General features: G+C 45.1%; 1 protein-coding gene across 5 annotated transcripts in view; it reads left to right on the top strand.

The window, feature by feature from the left end:
* lig3 (ligase III, DNA, ATP-dependent) overlaps positions 1-26,655 on the top strand; it is a 66,078-nt gene that overhangs the window by 5,016 nt on the left and 34,407 nt on the right. For 4 of the 5 annotated variants that reach the window (XM_068008042.1, XM_068008041.1, XM_068008037.1 and 1 more), the window contains exons 2-8: positions 7,637-8,247; positions 11,237-11,344; positions 13,128-13,322; positions 15,573-15,724; positions 17,530-17,696; positions 24,583-24,660; positions 26,467-26,635. In XM_068008042.1, coding sequence (XP_067864143.1) covers positions 7,668-8,247; positions 11,237-11,344; positions 13,128-13,322; positions 15,573-15,724; positions 17,530-17,696; positions 24,583-24,660; positions 26,467-26,635 — 1,449 coding nt within the window. In that variant the 5' untranslated portion in view covers positions 7,637-7,667. Of the gene's footprint in view, positions 1-1,492; positions 1,537-7,636; positions 8,248-11,236; positions 11,345-13,127; positions 13,323-15,572; positions 15,725-17,529; positions 17,697-24,582; positions 24,661-26,466; positions 26,636-26,655 lie in introns of those variants that run through there. The other variant, XM_068008040.1, reaches the window with a different exon arrangement.

Genomic DNA, 26,655 nt, shown 5'->3' with positions numbered 1-26,655 from the left:
TATGTCAGCATTCAAGATTAGATTGGATAGATGGATAAAGGAAAGGAGGTTTGAAGGGATATGGGAACAAGGTGGGTAATTGTGATTAGAACAATTTGCTCACGCGGAGGGTAAATGCTAACATGGACTGGTTGGGCTGAATGGCCTGTTTCTGTCTTTTAACCTCTATGTATTTCCATGAATTAGGGGAACAGCCAGTGGTCTTCATAGACCAGAAATTTGATGACACTTTGGGAAGAAGATGGGAGTATCTGGGAGTAGGGATGGGTTTGGCAGAGATAGCCGTCTGGATGGTGGTGTTGGGTTTTTTTTGCTTGAAGTCGTCAATTTCTTTTTGATGCCGTTAAAGATGACTTAAAGTTAAAGTTGGTGGGGATTAAAAGGAATTTGAAGTTGTTCCTGCACTTTAAGGTAATCTTGAAGTAGGTTGAGGATATAGCTGTGGAAAAGGAATGATGGTACTGACTGAGGTGGCCAAGTTAGACCTGACAGTGGACATCTAGACCAGTAGCTCACCATGTGTATTCAAGTTTATGACCCATTGATTTGAGGCCATTAAGATGGCTGTTGTACTGGGGATTGGTGTAGATGTGAGACTGTCCAAGATTTGGTGTGGATAAAGATGTGGAAAGTGGAGGCAAGACAGTTGTGAAGCAGATTGATATGAGATGTTAATGCTGTGGGTGGCAGGCAAAAGGAGGAGGGAATGGAGTTTGGGGCATTTGTGAGGAATTTGAGATGGTAGCTTTATCCAGCTGCAGAAAATGAACTTGAAGGAGTTTGAGCCAAACAGCAGGATGTGTAATTAAAAGGAGTTGAAAGGCCCAGAGAGGGCCTTGATGATGATAACCTGATTTTGAGGGTGATTGCGACGATTATGTTAAGGGGGTGACCATTTGTGGATGGGGGAGTCAGAATGGAGGGTGAGGACATTGGTGCAGGAGGATGAGTTGACATGGAGGTTGAAGTCACTATGGATGAATTGTCTCTTGGTACGAACACTGAGGAGGGCCAAGGGTGGCTGTAAACAGTAGGATCTAGAAAAGAAATGAGAGGTCTGGTAGGAGGTGAAGTGCTACAGCTGGATGAGTAGGAGAACAGGCCAAGCTGTGCTTTTAGCAACTTGTATGTAGGGGGGAAAGAAGCAATAAAATATTGGGTGGAAAGATATTAAAAAAAAGATGATTGGAGAGAAAATGGCAAAATAATTGGAACCATTTAAAATTGTGTATCAAGTGTTTTTTGAAGGGCTGTATGCAGTAATAAAGCTACCCTGACATAAGTTGCTTTAGTACTGTAATATATATTGGAGTTTGTTTCAGCATCATGGTTTGTGAACTAAAAGCTTAGAAAAATAGTCACCCAGGGAAACAGACGTAATAAGAGATAAACCATCGCCATGAATCACGACTAGTTTCACTTAGCTTTCAACAAGTTACACTCTCAAGTAACCCCATTTATGTTACTTTCATTGATTTCCCTAAGGCTTTTGGCACAGCATCTCCATGAAGAAGCGACAAGCCATGGGAGTATATGGTAGGTGAGACTCAATGCATTGATCTCTTCCTTGTGAGGTTATCCACCATCTCCTATCCTGCTTGACTTCTTTAACAATGTGTTGGTTGGTATTGGATGGGACGACCTCGAGTGTCAGAGCATTTCTGGAAGTATTGCAGTGCTGATTTTTGCAGATAAATGTGCCCTTGGACTCCTTTGGCAATATTGTGAACTGTATTCAGCACCTTGAACAAAAGTACAATAATGCAGTATGATGGCGCATTCACTCATGCGTGGCGTTATGATCTTTGAATGAATCAAGAGGGGATCTGAAATGTATTTGGAAGGTACAAGGTGCATCTGCTGCAGGGGTTCTGATTAATGCCAACTTCAGCCTAAACAGAATCCTCTGGGATTATGCTGAGAAAGAAACTTTAATCTGCACTGGGAATTTACTGCCATTGAAGAAAGATTAAGCTCCTAGAATATAAGATGTGTAGAAATTTGTAATTGAGAATTTCATGGTATGCAACGGAAGGTCTTCCTCTGGCCCGTGTGCCAGATCCAAGACCAAGGTGTGAGATGGCATAAAGGAGAAATGGTTGTAGGAAGGAAGAGGGAGCTAGGTTGCAATGAGTTGTCAGAGTATCTTAGAGGGAAATTTAGCCTGACGATGTCTCTTTGCCATACCTCCTCACATAGTAGGGGACTTTAACTTTCCCAACATTGACTGGGACAGCCATAGCATTAGGGGCTTGGATGGAGAGAAATTTGTTGAGTGTATTCAGGAGGAATTTCTCATTCAGTATGTGGATGGCCCGACTAGAGAGGGGGCAAAACTTGACCTCCTCTTGGGAAATAAGGAAGGGCAGGTGACAGAAGTGTTAGTGAGGGATCACTTTGGGACCAGTGATCATAATTCCATTAGTTTTTGTAAACAATTTTACAACACCAAGTTATAGTCCAGCAATTTTATTTTAAATTCACAAGCTTTCGGAGGCTTCCTCCTTCCTCAGGTAAATGTTCAGGAGCTCCTTGAAGCCTACGCATTTATACATATAGAACAATACACGGTGTTTACAGAATGCCCTTGCAACTGCCCGTTGCCAAGGCAATCACCGTGTTCAGACAGAGAGGTGTCACCTGCAGAACCCCCGAATACACATTCAACAAAAAAACAAACAGGAAAAAAAAAACAGAGAGAGGCAGAAACATCCGGAAGGCAGAGAAAGCCAGCAAATGACCCATTATATTAAAAACAGATAACATTTGTTCGCTGGTGGGGTAACGTGTAGCGTGACATGAACCCAAGATCCCGGTTGAGGCCGTCCTCATGGGTGCGGAACTTGGCTATCAATTTCTGCTCGACGATTTTGCGTTGTCGTGTGTCTCGAAGGCCGCCTTGGAGTACGCTTACCCGAAGGTCGGTGGATGAATGTCCATGACTGCTGAAGTGTTCCCCGACTGGGAGGGAACCCTCCTGTTTGGCGATTGTTGCGCGGTGTCTGTTCATCCGTTGTCGCAGCGTCTGCATGGTCTCGCCAATGAACCATGCTCTGGGGCATCCTTTCCTGCAACGTATGAGGTAGACAACGTTGGCCGAGTCACAGGAGTATGAACCATGCACCTGGTGGGTGGTGTCCTCTCGTGTGATGGTGGTATCTGTGTCGATGATCTGGCATGTCTTGCAGAGGTTACCGTGGCAGGGTTGTGTGGTGTCGTGGACGCTGTTCTCTTGAAAGCTAGGTAATTTGCTGCGAACGATGGTCTGTTTGAGGTTGGGTGGCTGTTTAAAGGCGAGTAGTGGAGGTGTGGGGATGGCCATAGCGAGGTGTTTGTCCTCATTGATGACATGTTGAAGGCTGCGGAGAACATGGCGTAGTTTCTCCGCTCCGGGGAAGTACTGGACGACAAAGGGTACTCTGTTGGTTGCGTCCCGTGTTAGTCTCCTGAGGAGGTCTATGCGATTTTTTGCTGTGGCCCGTTTTAGGATAGCTATGGAGAATGATAGGTCTGGCCCAGAAGTTAAAATTCTAAATTGGGGAAAGGCCAATTTTGATGGTATTAGACAGGAACTTTCAGAAGTTGATTGGGAGAGTCTGTTGGCAGGCAAAGGGACGTCTGGTAAGTGGGAGGCCTTCAAAAGTGTGTTAACCAGGGTTCAGGGTAAGCACATTCCTTATAAAGTGAAGGGCAAGGCTGGTAGAAGTAGGGAACCTTGGATGACTCGGGAGATTGTGGCCCTAGTCAAAAAGAAGAAGGAGGCAAATGACATGCATAGGCAGCTGGGATCAAGTGGATCCCTTGAAGAGTATCGAGATTGCCGGAGTAGAGTTAAGAGAGAAATCAGGAGGGCAAAAAGGGGATATGAGATTGCTTTGGCAGACAAGGCAAAAGTGAATCCAAAGAGCTTCTACAAATACATAAAGGGCAAAAGAGTAACTAGGGAGAGAGTAGGGCCACTTAAGGATCAACAAGGTCATCTATGTGCGGAACCACTAGAGATGGGTGAGATCCTAAATGACTATTTCGCATCGGTATTTACGATTGAGAAAGGCGTGGATGTTAGGGAACTTGGGAAAATAAATAGTGATGTCTTGAGGAGTGTACATATTACAGAGAGGGAGGTGCTGGAAGTCTTAACGCGCATCAAGGTAGATAAATCTCCGGGACCTGATGAAATGTATCCCAGGACGTTATGGGAGGTTAGGGAGGAAATTGCGGGTCCCCTAGCAGAGATATTTCAATCATCCACCGCTACAGGTGAGGTGCCTGAAGATTGGAGGGTAGCAAATGTTGTACCTTTGTTTAAGAAGGGCGGCAGGGAAAAGCCTGGGAACTACAGACCGGTGAGCCTGACATCTGTAGTGGGTAAGTTGTTAGAGGGTATTCTGAGAGACAGGATCTACAGGCATTTGGAGAGGCAGGGACTGATTAGGAACAGTCAGCATGGTTTTGTGAGAGGAAAATCATGTCTCACAAATTTGATTGAGTTTTTTGAAGGGGTAACCAAGAAGATAGATGAGGGCTGTGCAGTAGATGTGGTCTACATGGACTTTAGCAAAGCCTTTGACAAGGTACCGCATGGTAGGTTGTTACGTAAGGTTAAATCTCACGGGATCCAAGGTGAGGTAGCCAATTGGATACAAAATTGGATTGACGGCAGAAGACAGAGGGTGGTTGTAGAGGGTTATTTTTCAGACTGGAGGCCTGTGACCAGCGGTGTGCCTCAGGGATCGGTGCTGGGTCTGCTGTTATTTGTTATTTATATTAATGATTTGGATGAGAATTTAGGAGGAATGGTTAGTAAGTTTGCAGATGACACCAAGATTTGTGGCATTGTGGACAGTGAAGAAGATTATCTAGGATTGCAACGGGATCTTGATAAATTGGGCCAATGGGCCGACGAATGGCAGATGGAGTTTAATTTAGATCAATGTGAGGTGATGCATTTTGGTAGATCGAATCGGGCCAGGACCTACTCCGTTAATGGTAGGGCGTTGGGGAGAGTTATAGAACAAAGAGATCTAGGAGTACAGGTTCATAGCTCCTTGAAAGTGGAGTCACAGGTGGATAGGGTGGTGAAGAAGGCATTCAGCATGCTTGGTTTCATTGGTCAGAACATTGAATACAGGAGTTGGGATGTCTTGTTGAAGTTGTACAAGACATTAGTAAGGCCACACTTGGAATACTGTGTACAGTTCTGGTCACCCTATTATAGAAAGGATATTATTAAACTAGAAAGAGTGCAGAAAAGATTTACTAGGATGCTACCGGGACTTGATGGTTTGACTTACAGGGAGAGGTTAGACAGACTGGGACTTTTTTCCCTGGAGAGTAGGAGGTTAAGGGGTGATCTTCCAGAAGTCTATAAAATAATGAGGGGCAAAGAAAAGGTAGATAGTCAAAATCTTTTCCCAAAGGTAGGGGAGTCTATAACGAGGGGGCATAGATTTAAGATGAGAGGGGAGAGATACAAAAGGGTCCAGAGGGGCAATTTTTTCACTCAAAGGGTGGTGAGTGTCTGGAACGAGCTGCCAGAGGCAGTAGTAGAGGCGGGTACAATTTTGTCTTTTAAAAAGCATTTGGACAGTTGCATGGGTAAGTTGGGTATAGAGGGGTACGGGCCAAGTGCAGGCAATTGGGACTAGCTTAGTGGTATAAACTGGGCGACATGGACATGTTGGGCCGAAGGGCCTGTTTCCATGTTGTAAACTTCTATGATTCTATGAGTATCTGAATTAAACTGCTGCCGATTAAGCCTGGTATGTAGCATTGGATTTGGATGTCTAGAAATTCAAGGTGGCTGCCATGTTGCAAGATTCCCAGTACAGATCTTTCCACAATACTGGGGGCTTATACTTGTTGGATAGATGATAAAGAAACTGAGACGTGGGACAACAGCTACTGCAAAGTAATGTTTGCAGGCTAGGTATGAGAACAAATGTTAATGTTTTTTTTATTCATTGGATGTGGGTGTCGCTGGCAAGGCCAGCATTTATTGCCCATCTCTAACTGCCCTTGAGAAGGTGGTGGTGAGCCACCTTTTTGACAACTGAGTGGCTTGCTAGGCCATTTCAGAGGGCAGTTAAAAATTAACCACATTGCTGTGGGTCTAGAGTCCCATATGGGCCAGACCGGGTAAGGACGGCAGGTTTCCTTCCCTAAAGAGCATTAGTGAACCAGAAAGGTTTTTACGACAATCTGGTAGTTTCGTGGTCACTATTACTGATTTTTATTCCAGATTTTATTTTATTCCCCAGCTGCAATGGTGGGATTTGAACTCATGTCTCTGGATTATTAGTCCAGGCCTCTGGATCACTAGTCCAGTAACATAACCACTATGCTACCATACCCATTCTAGGGTTCAGTGCTTACCCGGTTGGGTTGCAGAACAGCAAACCGATGCTATTGAAAGCCTGCATCACCAGTTGGTGCAAGCACCATTTTGAGAGGGTATGGTGATTATCCATGATGTGAATCACTGAATGGGAAAGACATTGGAGGGATGTTCCTCACCTCCACCTCCTGTGGTCAGAAATTACAAAAGGAAGAGAAAAACCCATGCTCGTAGTTAGTCGAGATATCTGCTGAGAGAAAGGCCTGGGCAGTTTATTGCATGATTAGTGCCCACCAAGTCTGTGCAAGCCTTAATCTGTTTTGATGCTAAGACCGTTTTTTAAAAGAAGAGTGCATTTAGCTCACTAAGATTGCATGGCTTATTTATTTTTCTTACAAGAGGTATGGGTATGAAGTTAAGTGAAGTGAGATGATTAGAACTGTTACCTTGTATATTCACTTGTGTCTGTAAAATAAAACAACTTAATGATCTGTATCTGGCATCATCATACTGAAGTGTTAGCCCATCTAATGGAAGGTTGGAGAAGTGCACATGAGGGCACGTGTGAAAGATACCATCTAGTTCAGGGGGTATTAATGTTATGTTCTATCCTGTAATAGTGGATTAGCTGCTATTAGCACTGACTGTAAATCCAGGAATTTTGCTTGTGTGAATTATGTTAACTTGTCACATTGTAAAATAGTCTGACCGCCTTGACTTTTAAAATTCTCAACCTTGTTTTCAAATCCTTCCATGGCCTCGCCTCGCCTCCTTACCTCTGTAACCTCCTCCAGTCCTACAACCGTTCAAGATCTCTACGCTCCTTCAAATTCTGGCCTCTCTCGTATCCCTGATTTTCAGCACTTCACCAATGGTGGCCGTGTCTTCAGCTGCCTAGGCCCTAGCTTTGGAATTCCCTCCCTAAACCTCTCTACGTCTCTCTCCTTTTTAAGACGCTTCTTAAAACCTAACTCTTTGACCAAGCTTTTGATCACCTGTCCTAATATCTCATTTTGTGGCTCGGTGTCAACTTTTGTTTGATAACGTTGCTGTGAAGCGCCTTGGGAAGATTTACTATTATAAAGGCACTATATAAATGCAAGTTGCTGTATAGGTTTCTGGTTGTGAGCAACGTCGCGGGAGATCAAGAGATTACATGATATATGTGCAATGATCTTGTTATAAATCAGTCTATCCTCTGACTAACCGGTGAGTAATGCCACAGGAGATCACTGTTTAGATGATGAGCTGTCTTCTCTTATTTAAGGTCTCTTTATTTTTTTCCCCCTTGTATTGCAGATGAGCAGGTAGCTGAAGTGAGAACTCTCCTATGTACAAGCTGCTTTTCCGCTTTGCAAATGTTTTGCTCAGACGAGGGAGGATTTGCCCAGTACGGAGTCAACTAGATAAGTCTGTGTCTGAAAGCCAAAGCAGCTGCACTTTGCTCCTTGAGCTCCCCGTTCCACATTCTCGACAAGTCTGGCCTGTCGATCCTTTCTCAGTACGTTTGGCTGTGACTGGGATCTGGTCGTCAGTGGAGCGCGCCTTGAGGCTGCACGGTTTTGGCCCAGTTGTCGTGACTTTCTGTTTGGTTCCTAGCTGCCCGTTTTTCACGTCAGAAGCAGGCATGCCTGTGCAGAGGTACTGCGTGGACTATGCCAAGCGTGGCACAGCTGGCTGCAAGAAGTGCAGGGAGAAACTCCCGAAGGGACTGGTGCGGATTGGGAGGATTGTGCCGAATCCCTTCACCGAGGCGGCCGAGATGAAGGAATGGTACCACATCAAATGTATGTTTGAGAAGCTGGAACGAGCCCGACTAAGTACCAAGAAAATTGATGACATAACAGACCTGGAAGGTTATGAAGAGCTTCAGGATGCAGAGAGGGATCTGATCAACCAGCATATTAAAGGTCAGAACACCAAGATCTGGAGGACTGATTGTATTTTAGATAAATTCATACAGTATGCTTCACTTTGTGCGGTAAACTCTTGAGCTTCCAGTGCCTTAGCAGGTGAAATATACCCCTCCTGTCATGTGGTAATAAGCTGTACGGATCCAAAGTCCCGTGTTTGATCCTTAGTCTGTATTGAGCAGAAGCTGGGACGTTGCAATTGCCATCATGCCCGTGGGTTAAGGGTTGGGGAGGAAATAGCCACTGTTCTTGTTGCTGACCACTATCCAATGACCCCAGTGGAAAGCATGCATGGATGGGCTGTTTGGTGAGACCAGGATCAGGTTTAGTTGTGATGCCTCCTGTGAACAAATAGCCCATGTCCATTCCCTGCCTGTGCTCGCACATGAAGCATGGCCACTTGGGTGAGTTTCAAGACTCCATGGAACTGCATTCCAGGTTTTTTTTATATTTCAAAATAAACTTTATTCATAAAATTTGTAAAGGTACATACAATGCAATTCAAGTCATGCTTCAAACAATACAATACAGGTCATACAATTTGCAATGGTACATACAGTACAAATCAGCAGTCCCGGTACAATCAATAGTTACGCACCATACATTGTAAATACAGTTCATGGCGCCCTAGGGTGCCTCCTTGCATTAGTCATTACCAGTTACAGATACAGTACATTTCGAGATGTTCATTTACATTCTGCCCGACGGGGTTTTCCTCTGATTCCAGCCCCTCTGTATACAATGGCGGGGGGTGGGGGGCTCTAAACGGTGGCCTTTTCCCTTAGAGCCTTTGTGTAGGTCGCACCTCGCTTCAAAGCGTCCTGCAACACGTACTCCTGCACCTTGGAGTGTGCAAGATGGCAACACTCGGTTGTGGACAGCTCCTTCAGCTGGAAGACCAACATGTTTCGGGCGGACCAAAGGGCCTCCTTCACCGAGTTGATGGCCTTCCAGCCGCAGGTGATATGTGCGTCTAGGGGAACAACCCATAGAGCACAGCGTCCTGTGTTACCAAACTGTTTGGGATGAGCCGGGACAGATACCAACGCATCTCTCTCCACACCCTCTGGGTAGCCCATCAGGAGTTGGAAGACGGCCTCCTCCCCGCCACAGCCTTGGGCAGCTCGCAATGCGCTGAGGTTCCGTGCATGATGGTGGTCCACACTGGGAGGGCCTTTCTCACCACCATCCAGGCTACATCCTGGTGCCTGTTGGTCAGTTCCGGCGACGAGATGTTATGCCAAATGGCATCGACAGTCTGGTCGGGGAAGAAACTGATTAAGTCCATCCTCTCAGTTCCTTGCAGGACTCTGAAGGCATTTTGTATTGACCACTGTCTGACGGTCTTGTGGTTGAAGGGGTTCCTCCTCAGGAACTTCTCCATCTGGGACGGATGGGAATGGTCCAGCTGGACGTGATGTCCTGTGCCTGCTTGGCCAGACCCAGCCTTCTCTGTGTTAGACAGGTAGAAACCCAGCACGTAGTGACACTGCTTGACATTGTTTGCGCACTTGGGCTCTACACCTATCCTGAGGCAGTTGCTCACAAAGGTAGCCATCAAGGTCAGAGCAGCATTTGGGATGCTCTTTTTAAAAAAATTTCTCCCCCCAACCCTTTTTACCTAGTGGTCCTGTGGACTTGTTCTACCTTGGACCTCCAGACATAGTGGAAGATAGCTTGGGTGACTGATGGTGGGTTGTGGTGAATGAGCCAGACCCTGGCCATGTAGAGCAACACCCCGAGTATCTCACACCTTATCACCAGGTTCCTGCTGGTTATGGAGAGGGATCGCCCTACCCACATACCAAGCTTCTGTTTGGCCTTGGCGATCAGCTCCTCCCAGTTCTTTGTGCAGGCCAGGGGCCCCCGGAACCAGAACCCCAGCACCTTCAGGTAGTCTGACCTGATGGTGAAGGAGACAAAGGACCGGGTCTCCCACCTGCCAAAGAACATGGCCTCGCTTTTATTTCGGTTCACTCAGGCCCCCGAGGCCAGCTCGAAATGGTCACAGATGCCTATCAGTGTGTGGACCCACTGCTGGTCGGAGCAGAAGAAGGTGACATTGTCCACGTACAGGGAGGCCTTAACCTGAGAGCCACCGCTGCCTGGATCGTCTCCCCCCACCCCGTGATACCCACGTCCTTCCAGATGGACACTGCAAACGGCTCGATACAACATACAAACAAGGCCGCAGAGAGAGGACAGCCCTGCCTGACTTCAGATCTGATCGGAAAGCTCTCCAACTCCCACCCATTGATTAGGACTGTGCTACGGATGGCCACGTGGAGCAGTCTGATCCAATCGCAGATTCCCACCCCAAAACCTATTCTGGAGAGCTCATCCATCATATATGTGTGGGATATTCTGTCAAAGGCATTCTCCTGGTCCAGGCTGATGAGGCAGATGTGGGTGATCACCTGGTCCAGAGCAGACTTGAGCCTACGTTCCATGTAGGGGCAGCTCCTTCAGAAGAAGGAAGAAAATTAAGAGTCCTGGGAATAAGCTGCCTATCTGTTGTCTAGCTCTGGCATGCCTATGTAAATGTTTGTAAACAATTTTACAACACCAAGTTATAGTCCAACGATTTTATTTTTAATCCCACAAGCTTTCGGGGGCTTTCCCCTTCCTCAGGCAGTGTGGAAAAGGCCTTTTCCACACTGCCTGAGGAAGGGGAAAGCCCCCGAAAGCTTGTGGGATTAAAAATAAAATTGTTGGACTATAACTTGGTGTTGTAAAATTGTTTACAATTGTTAACCCCAGTCCATCACCGGCATCTCCACATCATATGTAAATGTTGGTGGCAAAGTTCAGGAAATAGACCAGTCCAATGCAATGCTCTGGTTGTACTGATTCCTGAAATTTTACGGACTAATTTACATGGTGACCCGCCTCCCCTCCTCCAGTTTAGAAAAAAAGACCAGTGGTCCAAGGGAAAAGTTAATAGGTTTATGGGAAAAGTGTTAATGCAGCTTTCATTTTTTTCTAGAACTTGCAATCAAGAATGGCTTATTATCTTCAAAAATCAAGCCCTCCCAGAGCAAGCCAACCCCCACTGCAGTCACTCCATCGCCTCGAAAATTCTCCGGATTCTCTGGTAAGGACACACACTGTGCATCACAAGTAGTCTGTGATAGTAACTGAAGTAAATGGCACGAGAACGTTTTCCTATATATTGTGACCACATATTCGCTCCATCACCAAGACCACCTACTTCCACCTCGGTAACATTGCACGTCTCTGCCCCTGCCTCAGCTCATCTGCTGCTGAAACCCTCATCCTTGCCTTTGTCACCTCTAGACTTGACGATTCCAATGCTCTCCTGGCTGGTCTCCCATCTTCCACCCTCCATAAACATGAGCTCATCTAAAACTCTGCTGCCTGTATCCTGCTGGATGTTCTAATTCCTGCTGGATGTTCTAATTCGCAGCAAGTCCTGTTCGCCCATCACCCCTGTGCTCGCTGACCTACATTGGCTCCTGGCCCAGGAATGCCTCGATTTTAAAATTCTCATTCTTGTTTTCAAATCCCTCTGTGACCTTGCCCCTCCCTATCTGTAACCTCCTCCAACCCTCCGGGATCTCTGCGCTCTTCCAATTCTTGCCTCTTGCGCATCCCTATTTTAATCGCTCCACCTTTGGTGGCCATGCCTTCAGCTACCTCGGCCCTAAGCTCTGGAATTCCCTCCCTATACCTCTCCATCTCTGTACCTCCTTTTTTAAGACTCTCCATAAGACTTACCTCACCTGTCTTAATATCTCCTTTTATGTGGCTCGGTGTCAAATTTTGTTTGACAATCGCTCCTGTGAAGCGCCTTGGGACGTTTTACTATGTTAATGACGCTATATAAATGCAAGTTGTTGTATGTCAGCTTTAAATGTTTCTTTTATATTGGGGGAGGAGGAGGATTAAGGAGGTGAGGAACAGAGGGGAAGGAGTGCCTGATGCTGCAGTACTATTGAGAATTTTGAGGTTTTTACTTGCTCACCAAGGAGACATCTACTGGTAGTGAAGAGGTACTGCATCCTGTAGTGTAGCTTGTATCTGAATGAAGTTTCAACATGTTATTTGGCTATTGTGAACCTAGGTGGTAAGTAGTGGCAGGCTATTCATAAATAACAGACAGCACAGCTATTTTCACCTGACGGCGCATGCACTTTCTAGCAGGAATCAATAGATAGTGATCAGGAATGGCAACTCATTTTTCTAACCCCCTTCACAGCACAGAGTGCTGGAGCCAATTTTTGCCAAAGACAGATTGCCTAGTCATTTATGTCATTGTTGTTTGAGGTAACGTGCTTTGTGCAAAATGCCTATCATGTTTGCCTATATAACAGTAGCCGCACTTCACATTACTTCATTGTATGTGAAGCATTTTGAGATTTGCAATGAGGTAATTTCTTTACTCAGAGTGGTTAGAATGTGGAAGTTGCTACCACATGGAGTGGTTAAGGTGAATAGCATAGATATATTTAAGGGAAAGCTAGATAAGTGCATGAGGGAGAAAGGAATAGAAGGATATGTTGCTAGGCTGAGATGAAGTCGGGTGGGAGGAGGCTTGTGTGGAGCATAATCACTGGCGCACAACAGTTTGGCTGAATGGCCTGTTTCTGTGCTGTTAATTCTATGTAAGCAAGATGTGGATAAATGTGTTTTTTTTCTTCTTTAAATAGATTTAGGAAACAAAATTTGTGATTTTCAAAAAATGATTCTCTTGCAAATGCTGACTGACCTGCTGTGAAAGATGGGTTAATATTTTGGTGGGAGCCAGTCTGATGAAGGGTATCACCCGAAATGTCAGCTTACCTTTCTCTTGCTCTGCATTTACAGTAATTGATATTTCTTTCTGTACCTCTTTACCTTTTTAAAAAAAAACACAGCTAAAGCAGGGTCCCCTGATGAAGAGCCTTCAACCTCCAGCAGTACACTGTCAGCTGGGGTGTGTGACCCAAACCACAAGGATTGCTCCTTGAGGGAATTCCGTAAACTCTGTGCCATGGTTGCAGACAAGCCGAGCTATAATGCTAAAACACAGATCATCCAGGAGTTTCTGAGGAAGGGCACAGGTGCCGATGGTGAGTCCCATCTTTTTACTCTCTTGCACAGCTTCTATGAATCCCCAGCTCTAAAGGGAACAATTTAATTTTCCGAATCTGATTATTTTTGTATCCCTTTTTTTAATTTAAAAGTAGTGTTCTAAGAAATGCTCCTGAAACCTGTGGGTTTACTCTGCAATCTGTCAGTTGCTAAATATTAAATCTGTGTGCATCTGTTTTGTATTGCATTGTGATGTTCGTGGTAATTGTGCTTTTTTTTATGTTTTGGAATGCCTCAATGCCCAAAATTATGCCAAATCTAATATACTCCCAACCTCATTGCTGAGCTGAGTGTTTAAAAGCAGGGTCTGCAATTCCACTACCAGGACAAGGAAGCTGGTTTTAGCAATGTAAACCCAGGAAACTGGAGCAGAGATGCTGGTTTATGGTGATCCAAGCTGCAGAAGTACTGAGTGTAAAAGTATCTTGACTCCACTGGCTCCCTTGGATGAATGCTCCCAATGTTTATCATGCCTTTTTAAAAAAAAAAATGTTTGTATGCAAATATATGTATCCATCTACCAGCAGTTGGCAATTGACACACAAACCTGCTGAAATAATTTTTGTGTTTGCCTCAGATATTCTCTAGTTCAATGGTGCTTGCCGCTCCCATAAGCGCTCCTGACAACTTGCGTTCAGAAGTGTGCTCGTACTGCCCAATATCTAATTGTATAATAGTGTAACCTGGGGACGTAACAATTTTTGGCTCAGTGGTAGCACTCTTGCCTCTCAGTCAGAAGATTGTGGGTTCAGTTCCCACTCCAGAGACTTGAGCACATAACCTACGCTGACACTTCAATGCAGTATTGAGAGAGTGCTGCACTATCAAAGGTCTCATCTTTCGGGTGAGATGTTAAATCTGTCTACCCTCTCAGGTGGACACCTTTTTTAATTTAAAAAAAACAGATTATCTGGTCATTTATCTCATGGCTGTTTGTGGGACCTTGCTGTGTACAAATTGGCTGCCGTGTTTGCTGTGTACAAATTGGCTGCCGTGTTTCCTGTATTAGAACAATGACCACTTCAAAAAGTACTTAATTGTCTGTAAAGCGCTTTAGGTCGTGTGGTCGTGAAAGGTGCCATATAAATGCAATTTATTTCTTTTTCTTTTCTCATTTTCATTTTTTCTTTCTGATCTGAACTGGCTGTTCTGTCTATTCATGTGTCCTCACATGTTCTTATCTAATACTAATGGACTGAAAACACTTCAGTGAGATGAAGCCCGATATGAATTATTAAGCTGCTTTATTTTACAGACAGCAAGATACAGACTAACAGTTATAATCAAATTCTCTCGCTTTCCAGCTGACCATCCGAGCTGACTGCCAGTGATCAGGGATATTGCCCGTCTTATTTTGCTATTCTTTACCACAGGAAGTCAATGGGCTGTTCGATGATTCACGAGTGGTCTTGCAACAAAACCATCAACCCCTCCCCCCCCGCCATAAGAGTGGATTCTCAGTAGACACCCCACAATGGGCTCAAATAAAGTTTTCATCCCCATAATAATTGCTGTGGATATTTGTAGGAAGCCTAGGAGGGGATAACAAATTGACTATTTTCCCAGTCATTGTGGAAATATATTTTCAGTGTCTGGCTCATTAACCTATAATCTGCTCCTGGTCTCAGCAGCTGCAGCATGTGACTGGTGAGGAATTCTAAACCTGTGTGAACCCACTTTTACGTTGAAACACACAGGCATTACCAAGTTCTTCTCGATGGGAAAAAATTGGTCAAAAAATCCTAAAAAGTTACACTTTTTTTTCAGACCAGTTTTCTCCCATATGGAAGGAGGGGCTCACATTGGGGTACAGTTCCACAGGTGTTAGCTGTGATTATCCAAGCCTAGAGAGTGTCACCTTACTCATTGGGAGAGCTGCAAGTTTGGTTTTAAGTACCGATTGCACCCGCCACCACCCCCACTCCCCAATGCATCCACTTCAGAAGCAGCAGGGACCTTTTGTACTCAGTGTTTACTGTTTCTTTCTCATTCCATGTCCCCATCCTAACATCTAAACCTACCGTTTACACCACAAATTTTCATCACTTAGTTTGTATGATTGGACAGAATTCACCCAATGGCTAAACAAAAGGGATTTGAACTTTAAGAATAGTGTGGGGCTATTTCCTGGTGGTTAGTGTTTGCACTTTACCAGTAATGTAATTAAACCATATAGTTGCAACTCAATGTAGGCTATGTAATGGCGCCTGATTTTTTTTTCCCCCCAGGTAAATTCCACGGGGATGTATACCTGACTATAAAGCTACTCTTACCAGGTGTGGTCAAAACTGTTTACAACCTGAATGACAAGCAGATTGTCAAACTTTTCAGCAGGATATTTAACTGCAGCCTGGACGACATGGTGCGAGACTTGGAACAGGTTCGTTTGACTCAAACTCGTTGGCCTGGTATAAAAACAGAAACTGCTGGAAATACACAGTAGGTCAGTTTACATATGGAAAGACAGGTGATGATGTTTTGGGTGTGTACCTTTCATCAGAACCAAACACTTAAAAAAAAAATCGGCAATTCAGTAAGGTTAGAAAAAAGGAGCAGAATCAACAGATACACCAATTGCAGAGAGGAGATAAAGAACTAAATGACCTCAAACTGCTTAATAGAAGTCTTTTAAATGAAATAATAGATGATTAGTGAATTGAAGTGGCGATCTAAAAAGAGTGTGCAAATAGTGAGGACTAAAAAGACGAGGGCGAGGTCCACATGAACAAAAACATGAGGACATAAGGAAAATGGATTGGGGGGATAAAACAAGCTATAAATACACCAGATTTGAAACTTAAAACACAAAGTGCTGTGGGCCCGTTAGTCATGAGCTGACTTCAGATAGCCCCGTGTGCAGCAATGTATGCATTAACTCAGGCTTTTAACTGAAGGGACTGTTGGACTGAAACCCAATAAAGCTTTGTGATTTTTAATTGAGCTTTGTCTTCTCTTGGCTCTGTTGTAGGCCGTGTACTTGTACACTGACAACTTGGCTGAGATGGCACAAACTCATTTTGATTGAGAAGGCTCACAACCAACAGAGGAAAGATTTTCATTCTGCACTGAAGTAATTCTGGGAATCTGCTTGATCTTGATGCAAATGAAAGGAGTAAATGGGAAGACATTCTAAATCCCTCCCAGCATCCTTTATAAACTTGCCCAATAAAATGGCCCTATTAGGAATAAATAACAACACATCATTTGTACTGGAACTTTATAGCAGTACACAAATGCACTTCTGTGTTGAGTGTGTGTTTATAAGTATAGACTCTAGTGAATAAGTCTGACCTGTGGAAGGGAGTTGAGTGCAGGCAAACGCCAACATGAAGGGAAGCACCTGTGTGTACTATTGTACATTTTCATTGTCAATTAGCAAATGTTTTATCTTGGGAAGAGCTTTTATTTGTTCGGCATTGAAGATAAATTTGCATCTACTTTTAAAAACAATATATATTTGAAAATATTCTGAACCAGTGCTGAACAGTGAATGCTAAGAATGTTTGTGGAAAGGGAGTTCTCCCTGCCTGAGTGTGTTCTATACATGACTGGGAATGGACTACTTTGAGTACTGTGATCTTTTATACGTAAGTTTATGGATGTATAATTACCACTGTTTCTTTGTATATGCGAGTGTTTATGTATAGCCTCTGTTGATTTTCTCACTTTGATTCAGAAACTGGCTTTTAATGACTCCTGTTCTATGTCGCTCCTTTTTCTGTTTGTAAATGGTTGGTTTATGTGAAATTAATTGGAAAAGGGAGCTCTTGGAACCTCTAAGCCTCCAGGTGGCGCACTGGTCACAATTTAGACTGTAGATAAAAGAGCTGCTTGGCACTGCTAGGAAATGGTGCTGGGGTGGCCCTCGGTGACTAGCCCTCCAATTATGTTGTTCCTCCTCTCTTTCTTCATCTCTCTTTTATCCCCCCCACCCCCAATCACCTATAGCCTCAGTAAGTGCTCGGCTCTGCTTGGCATCTCCCCTTAACAGCAGCACCACTAAGTCCAGGAACTCATTGTGCAGGTATTGTAGGACACAGGTTTGCATCTGTCACTCACTAGCACAGTGTGCTGAGCTCCACCATGCTGCTTCAGGGGTTGTTTTTTTTTTTCAGTTGTTCTAAAAATAAATCTGGCAGTTGATCATGTTTATAATAATTGGGACTTTTTAAAAATACACTTTAGGGGGATGTCTCTGAGACAGTGCGCATCTTTTTTGAAGAGAGTCAGAGTTTCCCTCCTGCCCATAAAAGCATGATGACCATTCAAGATGTCGAGGCAGCTCTCACTCAACTGTCAAAAATGACCCGGGAAGAAGACCAACAGAAGGAGCTCCAGAATATCGCTTCAAAGTAAGTCTACGTTTCAGAAGTATCTTGTACTTTTTCTTGTGCATGTTTTGACCAACCCAGCAGGACATGGTTGGAAGGAAGGTAGTTTGCATTTTTGGGTCTTTTCTACCCTCCCTCTCCTACATATTTCAGCTTCTGTATTTTAAATTACTTTGCTAGATGAGTTCTTGGCTCCTCAGAGCCTGGAGAGTACCTTCACTGTCTTTGATATCTAGGTAACTTTTGGTAAAATGCCCAGGAGAACAAACAGAAAACTTTTCTTCAAATTTTCCTTCAGCTGTTTGGTCAATCCTATGCCTCCACAGGATCTTCCTCGCATCTTCAGAAATGATGTGGAGATGCCGGTGATGGACTGGGGTTGACGATTGTAAACAATTTTACAACACCAAGTTATAGTCCAGCAATTTTATTTTAAATTCACAAGCTTTCGGAGGCTTCCTCCTTCCTCAGGTAAATGTTCAGGAGCTCCTTGAAGCCTACGCATTTATACATATAGAACAATACATGGTGTTTACAGAATGCCCCTGCAACTGCCCGTTGCCAAGGCAATCACCGTGTTCAGACAGAGAGGTGTCACCTGCAGAACCCCCGAATACACATTCAACAAAAAAACAAACAGGAAAAAAAACAGAGAGAGGCAGAAACATCCGGAAGGCAGAGAAAGCCAGCAAATGACCCATTATATTAAAAACAGATAACATTTGTTCGCTGGTGGGGTAACGTGTAGCGTGACATGAACCCAAGATCCCGGTTGAGGCCGTCCTCATGGGTGCGGAACTTGGCTATCAATTTCTGCTCGACGATTTTGCGTTGTCGTGTGTCTCGAAGGCCGCCTTGGAGTACGCTTACCCGAAGGTCGGTGGATGAATGTCCATGACTGCTGAAGTGTTCCCCGACTGGGAGGGAACCCTCCTGTTTGGCGATTGTTGCGCGGTGTCCGTTCATCCGTTGTCGCAGCGTCTGCATGGTCTCGCCAATGTACCATGCTCTGGGGCATCCTTTCCTGCAACGTATGAGGTAGACAACGTTGGCCGAGTCACAGGAGTATGAACCGTGCACCTGGTGGGTGGTGTCCTCTCGTGTGATGGTGGTATCTGTGTCGATGATCTGGCATGTCTTGCAGAGGTTACCGTGGCAGGGTTGTGTGGTGTCGTGGACGCTGTTCTCTTGAAAGCTAGGTAATTTGCTGCGAACGATGGTCTGTTTGAGGTTGGGTGGCTGTTTAAAGGCGAGTAGTGGAGGTGTGGGGATGGCCATAGCGAGGTGTTTGTCCTCATTGATGACATGTTGAAGGCTGCGGAGAACATGGCGTAGTTTCTCCGCTCCGGGGAAGTACTGGACGACAAAGGGTACTCTGTTGGTTGCGTCCCGTGTTAGTCTCCTGAGGAGGTCTAAGCGATTTTTTGCTGTGGCCCGTCGGAACTGTCGATCGATGAGTCGAGCGTCATATCCCGTTCTTACTAGGGCGTCTTTCAGCATCTGTAGGTGTCCATCGCGTTCCTCCTCGTCTGAGCAGACCCTGTGTATTCGCAGGGCCTGTCCATAGGGGATGGCCTCTTTGACGTGGTTAGGGTGGAAGCTGGAAAAGTGGAGCATCGTGAGGTTGTCCGTGGGCTTGCGGTAGAGTGAGGTGCCCGTCTTTGATGGAGATTCGTGTGTCCAAGAAAGAAACTGATTCTGAGGAGTAGTCCATGGTGCGCTTGATGGTGGGATGGAACTTGTTGATGTTATCGTGTAGTCTCTTTAGTGATTCCTTGCCGTGGGTCCATAGAAAGAAAATGTCGTCGATGTATCTGGTGTATAGTGTTGGTTGGAGGTCTTGTGCAGTGAAGAAGTCCTGCTCGAACTTGTGCATGAAAATGTTGGCGTATTGGGGTGCGAATTTGGTCCCCATGGCTGTTCCGTGTGTTTGGGTAAAGAACTGGTTATCGAAGGTGAAGACATTGTGATCCAGGATGAAGCGGATGAGTTGTAGGATGGCTTCCGGAGATTGGCTGTTGTTGATGTTGAGTATTGATGCTGTCGCAGCGATGCCGTCATCGTGGGGGATACTGGTGTATAGTGCCGAGACGTCCATCGTGGTGAGAAGTGTTCCTGGTTCAACTGGTCCGTGGGTACTGAGTTTTTGTAGGAAGTCTGTAGTGTCGCGACAGAAGCTGGGGGTTCCCTGTACGATGGGTTTCAGGATGCCCTCGATGTATCCAGAGATACATCGAGGGCATCCGTGGGCATCGAGGGCATACCGTGAGGGTATCCACACAACCCTGCCACGGTAACCTCTGCAAGACATGCCAGATCATCGACACAGATACCACCATCACACGAGAGGACACCACCCACCAGGTGCATGGTTCATACTCCTGTGACTTGGCCAACGTTGTCTACCTCATACGTTGCAGGAAAGGATGCCCCAGAGCATGGTACATTGGCGAGACCATGCAGACGCTGCGACAACGGATGAACGGACTCCGCGCAACAATCGCCAAACAGGAGGGTTCCCTCCCTGTCGGGGAACACTTCAGCAGTCATGGACATTCATCCACCGACCTTCGGGTAAGCGTTCTCCAAGGCGGCCTTCGAGACACACGACAACGCAAAATCGTCGAGCAGAAATTGATAGCCAAGTTCCGCACCCATGAGGACGGCCTCAACCGGGATCTTGGGTTCATGTCACGCTACACGTTACCCCACCAGCGAACAAATGTTATCTGTTTTTAATATAATGGGTCATTTGCTGGCTTTCTCTGCCTTCCGGATGTTTCTGCCTCTCTCTGCTTTTTTTCCTGTTTGTTTTTTTGTTGAATGTGTATTCGGGGGTTCTGCAGGTGACACCTCTCTGTCTGAACACGGTGATTGCCTTGGCAACGGGCAGTTGCAGGGGCATTCTGTAAACACCATGTATTGTTCTATATGTATAAATGCGTAGGCTTCAAGGAGCTCCTGAACATTTACCTGAGGAAGGAGGAAGCCTCCGAAAGCTTGTGAATTTAAAATAAAATTGCTGGACTATAACTTGGTGTTGTAAAATTGTTTACAATTGTCAACCCCAGTCCATCACCGGCATCTCCACATCATGACTACCATCGACACCACAAACTGCCGGCTCACAGTGGAAAGGATATCCAAGAAGATCGCGCATTTAGACACAGACATCAAGTTTTTACAGAGCTGCAAGAAAGCAGACAAGATCCCGAAAGGACTCCAGATCACGAACCCACTCAAGTCCACATACAACTCGGATTACGCTGAGAGACTCTGCCGCCGTACCTCTCGCACACTCCGCAACCATCTCATACACCAACTCTACAGCAGACGCCACAACCTCGAAACCAAGATAGAGTCCATACTCTCAACCTGTACTCAGGACACAGCAGACCAGCTACGTTATACCGCCAAACAGACGAGGCAACGGAACTACGCTGCCTACATGAAAACCAAGAGCAGGAAGCTTGAGAAACTCTGCATCACCACCAGCAACCACCAAGCTTCCCCTGGTACCACGGTTGCAACCACAGGGAAGTCTATTGTCAATTTATCCGACCACACCCTTCAACCAGACGAAATCGAAGTTCTCAGCCGAGGGCTCAATTTCTGCCTCACTACCAAAATGGACCCCACTAGTCTCGCGGCGGACACAGAGGAATTCATCAGGAGAATGAGGCTCCGGGAATTCTACCACAAACCCCAAGATTTCAGCAGCGAACCCAATGAGACAATCGACGATCCGGAACAGCAGACAGAGGGATCCGCGGTACAGCAACCGAAGAGGAAAGAGTCAAACTGGACTCCTCCGGAGGGTCGCTGCCCTCAGCTGGACATGTATGCTCAAGCTGTCAGGAAATGCGTCAATGCCAGATTCATCAGCCGCACTCAGAAGACAGTCCAGAATGTCACCCGAGCACAACGCAACGCCATCAACGCTCTCAAGACCAACCGCAACATCGTCATCAAACCAGCGGACAAAGGAGGAGCCATAGTCATACAGAACAGAACAGACTATTGCAAAGAAGCATACCGACAACTGGACAACCAGGAACACTACAGACGGTTACCCGCAGATCCGACCAAAGAACACACCCACCAGCTCAACAAACTGATCAAGACCTTCGATCCAGACCTTCAAAGCATCCTACGCACTCTCATCCCACGTACTCCCCGCGTGGGAGACTTCTACTGCCTCCCAAAGATACACAAAGCCAACACACCCGGACGTCCCATCGTATCAGGCAACGGAACCCTGTGTGAGAACCTCTCTTGATACATCGAGGGCATCCTGAAACCCATCGTACAGGGAACCCCCAGCTTCTGTCGCGACACTACAGACTTCCTACAAAAACTCAGTACCCACGGACCAGTTGAACCAGGAACACTTCTCACCACGATGGACGTCTCGGCACTATACACCAGTATCCCCCACGATGACGGCATCGCTGCGACAGCATCAATACTCAACACCAACAACAGCCAATCTCCGGAAGCCATCCTACAACTCATCCGCTTCATCCTGGATCACAATGTCTTCACCTTCGATAACCAGTTCTTTACCCAAACACACGGAACAGCCATGGGGACCAAATTCGCACCCCAATACGCCAACATTTTCATGCACAAGTTCGAGCAGGACTTCTTCACTGCACAAGACCTCCAACCAACACTATACACCAGATACATCGACGACATTTTCTTTCTATGGACCCACGGCAAGGAATCACTAAAGAGACTACACGATAACATCAACAAGTTCCATCCCACCATCAAGCTCACCATGGACTACTCCTCGGAATCAGTTTCTTTCTTGGACACACGAATCTCCATCAAAGACGGGCACCTCAGCACCTCACTCTACCGCAAGCCCACGGACAACCTCACGATGCTCCACTTTTCCAGCTTCCACCCTAACCACGTCAAAGAGGCCATCCCCTATGGACAGGCCCTGCGAATACACAGGGTCTGCTCAGACGAGGAGGAACGCGATGGACACCTACAGATGCTGAAAGACGCCCTAGTAAGAACGGGATATGACGCTCGACTCATCGATCGACAGTTCCGACGGGCCACAGCAAAAAATCGCTTAGACCTCCTCAGGAGACTAACACGGGACGCAACCAACAGAGTACCCTTTGTCGTCCAGTACTTCCCCGGAGCGGAGAAACTACGCCATGTTCTCCGCAGCCTTCAACATGTCATCAATGAGGACAAACACCTCGCTATGGCCATCCCCACACCTCCACTACTCGCCTTTAAACAGCCACCCAACCTCAAACAGACCATCGTTCGCAGCAAATTACCTAGCTTTCAAGAGAACAGCGTCCACGACACCACACAACCCTGCCACGGTAACCTCTGCAAGACATGCCAGATCATCGACACAGATACCACCATCACACGAGAGGACACCACCCACCAGGTGCATGGTTCATACTCCTGTGACTCGGCCAACGTTGTCTACCTCATACGTTGCAGGAAAGGATGCCCCAGAGCATGGTTCATTGGCGAGACCATGCAGACGCTGCGACAACGGATGAACGGACACCGCGCAACAATCGCCAAACAGGAGGGTTCCCTCCCAGTCGGGGAACACTTCAGCAGTCATGGACATTCATCCACCGACCTTCGGGTAAGCGTACTCCAAGGCGGCCTTCGAGACACACGACAACGCAAAATCGTCGAGCAGAAATTGATAGCCAAGTTCCGCACCCATGAGGACGGCCTCAACCGGGATCTTGGGTTCATGTCACGCTACACGTTACCCCACCAGCGAACAAATGTTATCTGTTTTTAATATAATGGGTCATTTGCTGGCTTTCTCTGCCTTCCGGATGTTTCTGCCTCTCTCTGTTTTTTTTCCTGTTTGTTTTTTTGTTGAATGTGTATTCGGGGGTTCTGCAGGTGACACCTCTCTGTCTGAACACGGTGATTGCCTTGGCAACGGGCAGTTGCAGGGGCATTCTGTAAACACCATGTATTGTTCTATATGTATAAATGCGTAGGCTTCAAGGAGCTCCTGAACATTTACCTGAGGAAGGAGGAAGCCTCCGAAAGCTTGTGAATTTAAAATAAAATTGCTGGACTATAACTTGGTGTTGTAAAATTGTTTACAATCTTCAGAAATAGCAGAGCATCGCAATATCAGACCTTGTTTCAGACTAATGATCAAGCAAATGTATTGAACAAACAGTAATGTAATACATAATTACAGTAGACATATTAATCCAGCTCCTCAAAAGGAAAATAATGTTCAGTCTTTTTGCTAAACTATTTTACAGCTAATCTTTATATGCAAAATTATTTTATTCTTGTAGCTAAATTGGTGTGAACAGTCTAGACAAACTATGGCTCTTTGGATTTGAATTTTGTGCCAATGATCTTTGCTCTTGCATGAGCCTTCTCCTTCTGTTTAATATAGGTCTCATGTAGACCATAATCACATCACCTCTGAGTTGCCTCTTCACTTTTTATGTGGGGGGAGGGTTGTATATTTCTTTTGTATTCCACTTACAAACTGCTTGAACAGATTCAACTATTGGTCCATAGATTTATCAGCCATTAATTTCTGCCTCTCTAGTATAGTCAATTTCTTCCTCCGCCTTTCGAAGTTAATCTTTATGATCCTCCTTTCTCTCCTTCCAGCTTAAAATGAATTCAGTCATATTGTGGTCACTGTTCTTACTGCTAACTATTTCTAATTCATTATTCGTAACTAAACAGAGTATCACCTATTCCCATTACTGCGTACTGCTTGAATGCATTCAATAAACCTATTCGCTTTTCTCCATTTCAGTAACTGTCCTGTGTGTCTGAATGCTACATCTGTGTGATGATTGGCCTGTATTCTGGCTAAATAATCACCAAATGAAACAAAAATGTGGTCATTTGTGTCTTGCAGATGTACAGCTAATGACCTGAAATGCATTATCAGGTTGGTCAAACACGACCTACGGATGAATTCTGGAGCAAAGCACGTGTAAGTGTCTGAAAATATAATTAGAAAAAGTAACTTTTTAAACTGTTCTATAACTGCAGGTTTAAATTGGAGCTTTCATTTGCTAGTAAGTCTTGTAAATTTTCTGATGACTCTAGTATCTTCGCTCCAGAAATAAATATTTTTATTTCCCTCCGGTGTACTATTCCTCAGCTCAGTAAGCCTATAGGTGGCCTATAGCTCTACCTGTGTAATTGTACTACTAAGAGTCACCATTCTCTTCCATAACTGATTATAGAACAGAGTGTGGCAACCGAGGGTGCCATCATACTGATCGCTCAGGCTGGTATCTGTATAGTATTATGAGTAGATGGTAGACCTGAGTTGTACTGCCAACTGTGCCACACAGAGAACTCTGTTTCCCATGGGACTAATTTTAATTTTAGGAAAGAGCATTTGGAAATGTTTGCTTTCTTCTAACATTAAAAAGATTCTATACTGAGTTTAAAAAGTTCCCACTATATTCAGTTAATTACTTGACTGCCTTTCAAACATAGTGTTGTATGGTGCTGAAGTTGTACCACATCTGGTGTGCAGCAATGCAAGACTGTTTACTAGAGGTGATCTCATGCTGTTTGTTGGGAATCAGTTGACAGACCTGAATTCTGTGTTACATTGCTGCTTTTGTGTAAATGCACATCTAAACCCACGTTGTGTGTGTTGCACTAACTGAAAATAGCATGGTTGCCCATGCTTTTTAATTTTCTTCTTTCCAAAAATGTGTCTCTTTCTTTCACATCGTAGTATGCATCTATACCAAATACTTTATTATGAAATGCAAGTTTATTTTTCTTTTTTTATATTCAATCGATTCATGTCAAGACTTATATTTTGCAATAGTATCGGTGCCTTTTTCATTCTTCACCATCATATGCCGTTTTGGTCCTCATTAGGCTAACCATCACCATACTTGCAGCTGATATAGTTTTGTACAGGAATTGGCTTTGAAACACAAGGCTCCATTTCACCCATTCCCTTGATATTAAAAAGTTGTCCTTTCCAATCTTGCTATGTCTAACGTAATGTTTTTCCAGTGTTGCAAATTACTTGGCATTCCACTCTTTCAACATGATTTATTTCACAACAGCAATGCAAGACTTTGAAATATGGTTTCTTTAATGCTCAGCAGTTCTTTCTCCCCCCAGTAGTAGTTTGCGGCTTGCGGCACACGCCACACTATTTCCTCTCTGCATTTTGTTGCCTCCTTTGGTAATTGGGAGATACCTGGACACACCTAGAACTTTCATTCCTTTCATCTCCACACTTCTGGCAGTGGCTGTTTATGCAGACTCTTTTGGGCAGGCTGCACTTTATAGATTACCATTTAACTATTTTTAAGTTTCAACCTTGCACAACCAATTGCTGTTCGATTTGCCGACTCTCTAATCAAAGGACAGTGTGGTGCTGCTGTTGTGGGCTCCCCCTCTCTAACCAGTCCCTCAATAAATTTAGAATCCATTTCTCCTGGCATTGTCAATTGTGGCTCCACCCATTCTTGCAAGACTTCATACTTATTTTCTGTGTCTACTTAGATTCTGGGCTATTCTCCATTCCAAATCTTGAACGAGCTTCAAGTCCTTGTCCCAAATATTTATACGCATCAGAGCCTCTCGTTTTGTGCTGACTTTCCAATCTGCTTTTTAAAAAATTTCCTCCAGATGTATTGAATTCTCGAGTTACTTGTTCCATTTGACGGTGTTAACCAAATATACCAACTTCACTGGTTGTACTGGATTTCTTTTAGTTGCTAACCAAGTTGAATGTCCTATTCCTGTTGGTTTAATTTAGGTTGGATGCCCTAGACCCCAATGCTTACGATGCATTCAAAGCCTCACGTAATTTACAAGATGTGGTTGACCGTGTTCTCCAGAACCAACAAGAATCTGAGCAGGTACCAGGATTGAAGAAAATTCTCAGCATCAAAGCCAACCTTCTAACCCCAGTACAGCCTATGCTGGTAAGCAACAGAATGATGAA

Source organism: Heptranchias perlo, chromosome 28 (assembly GCF_035084215.1).
Source record: "Heptranchias perlo isolate sHepPer1 chromosome 28, sHepPer1.hap1, whole genome shotgun sequence".
Taxonomy (NCBI): Eukaryota; Metazoa; Chordata; class Chondrichthyes; order Hexanchiformes; family Hexanchidae; genus Heptranchias; species Heptranchias perlo.
Note: the sequence above shows the minus strand (reverse complement) of the source record. Positions and strands in the feature narration are given on the sequence as shown.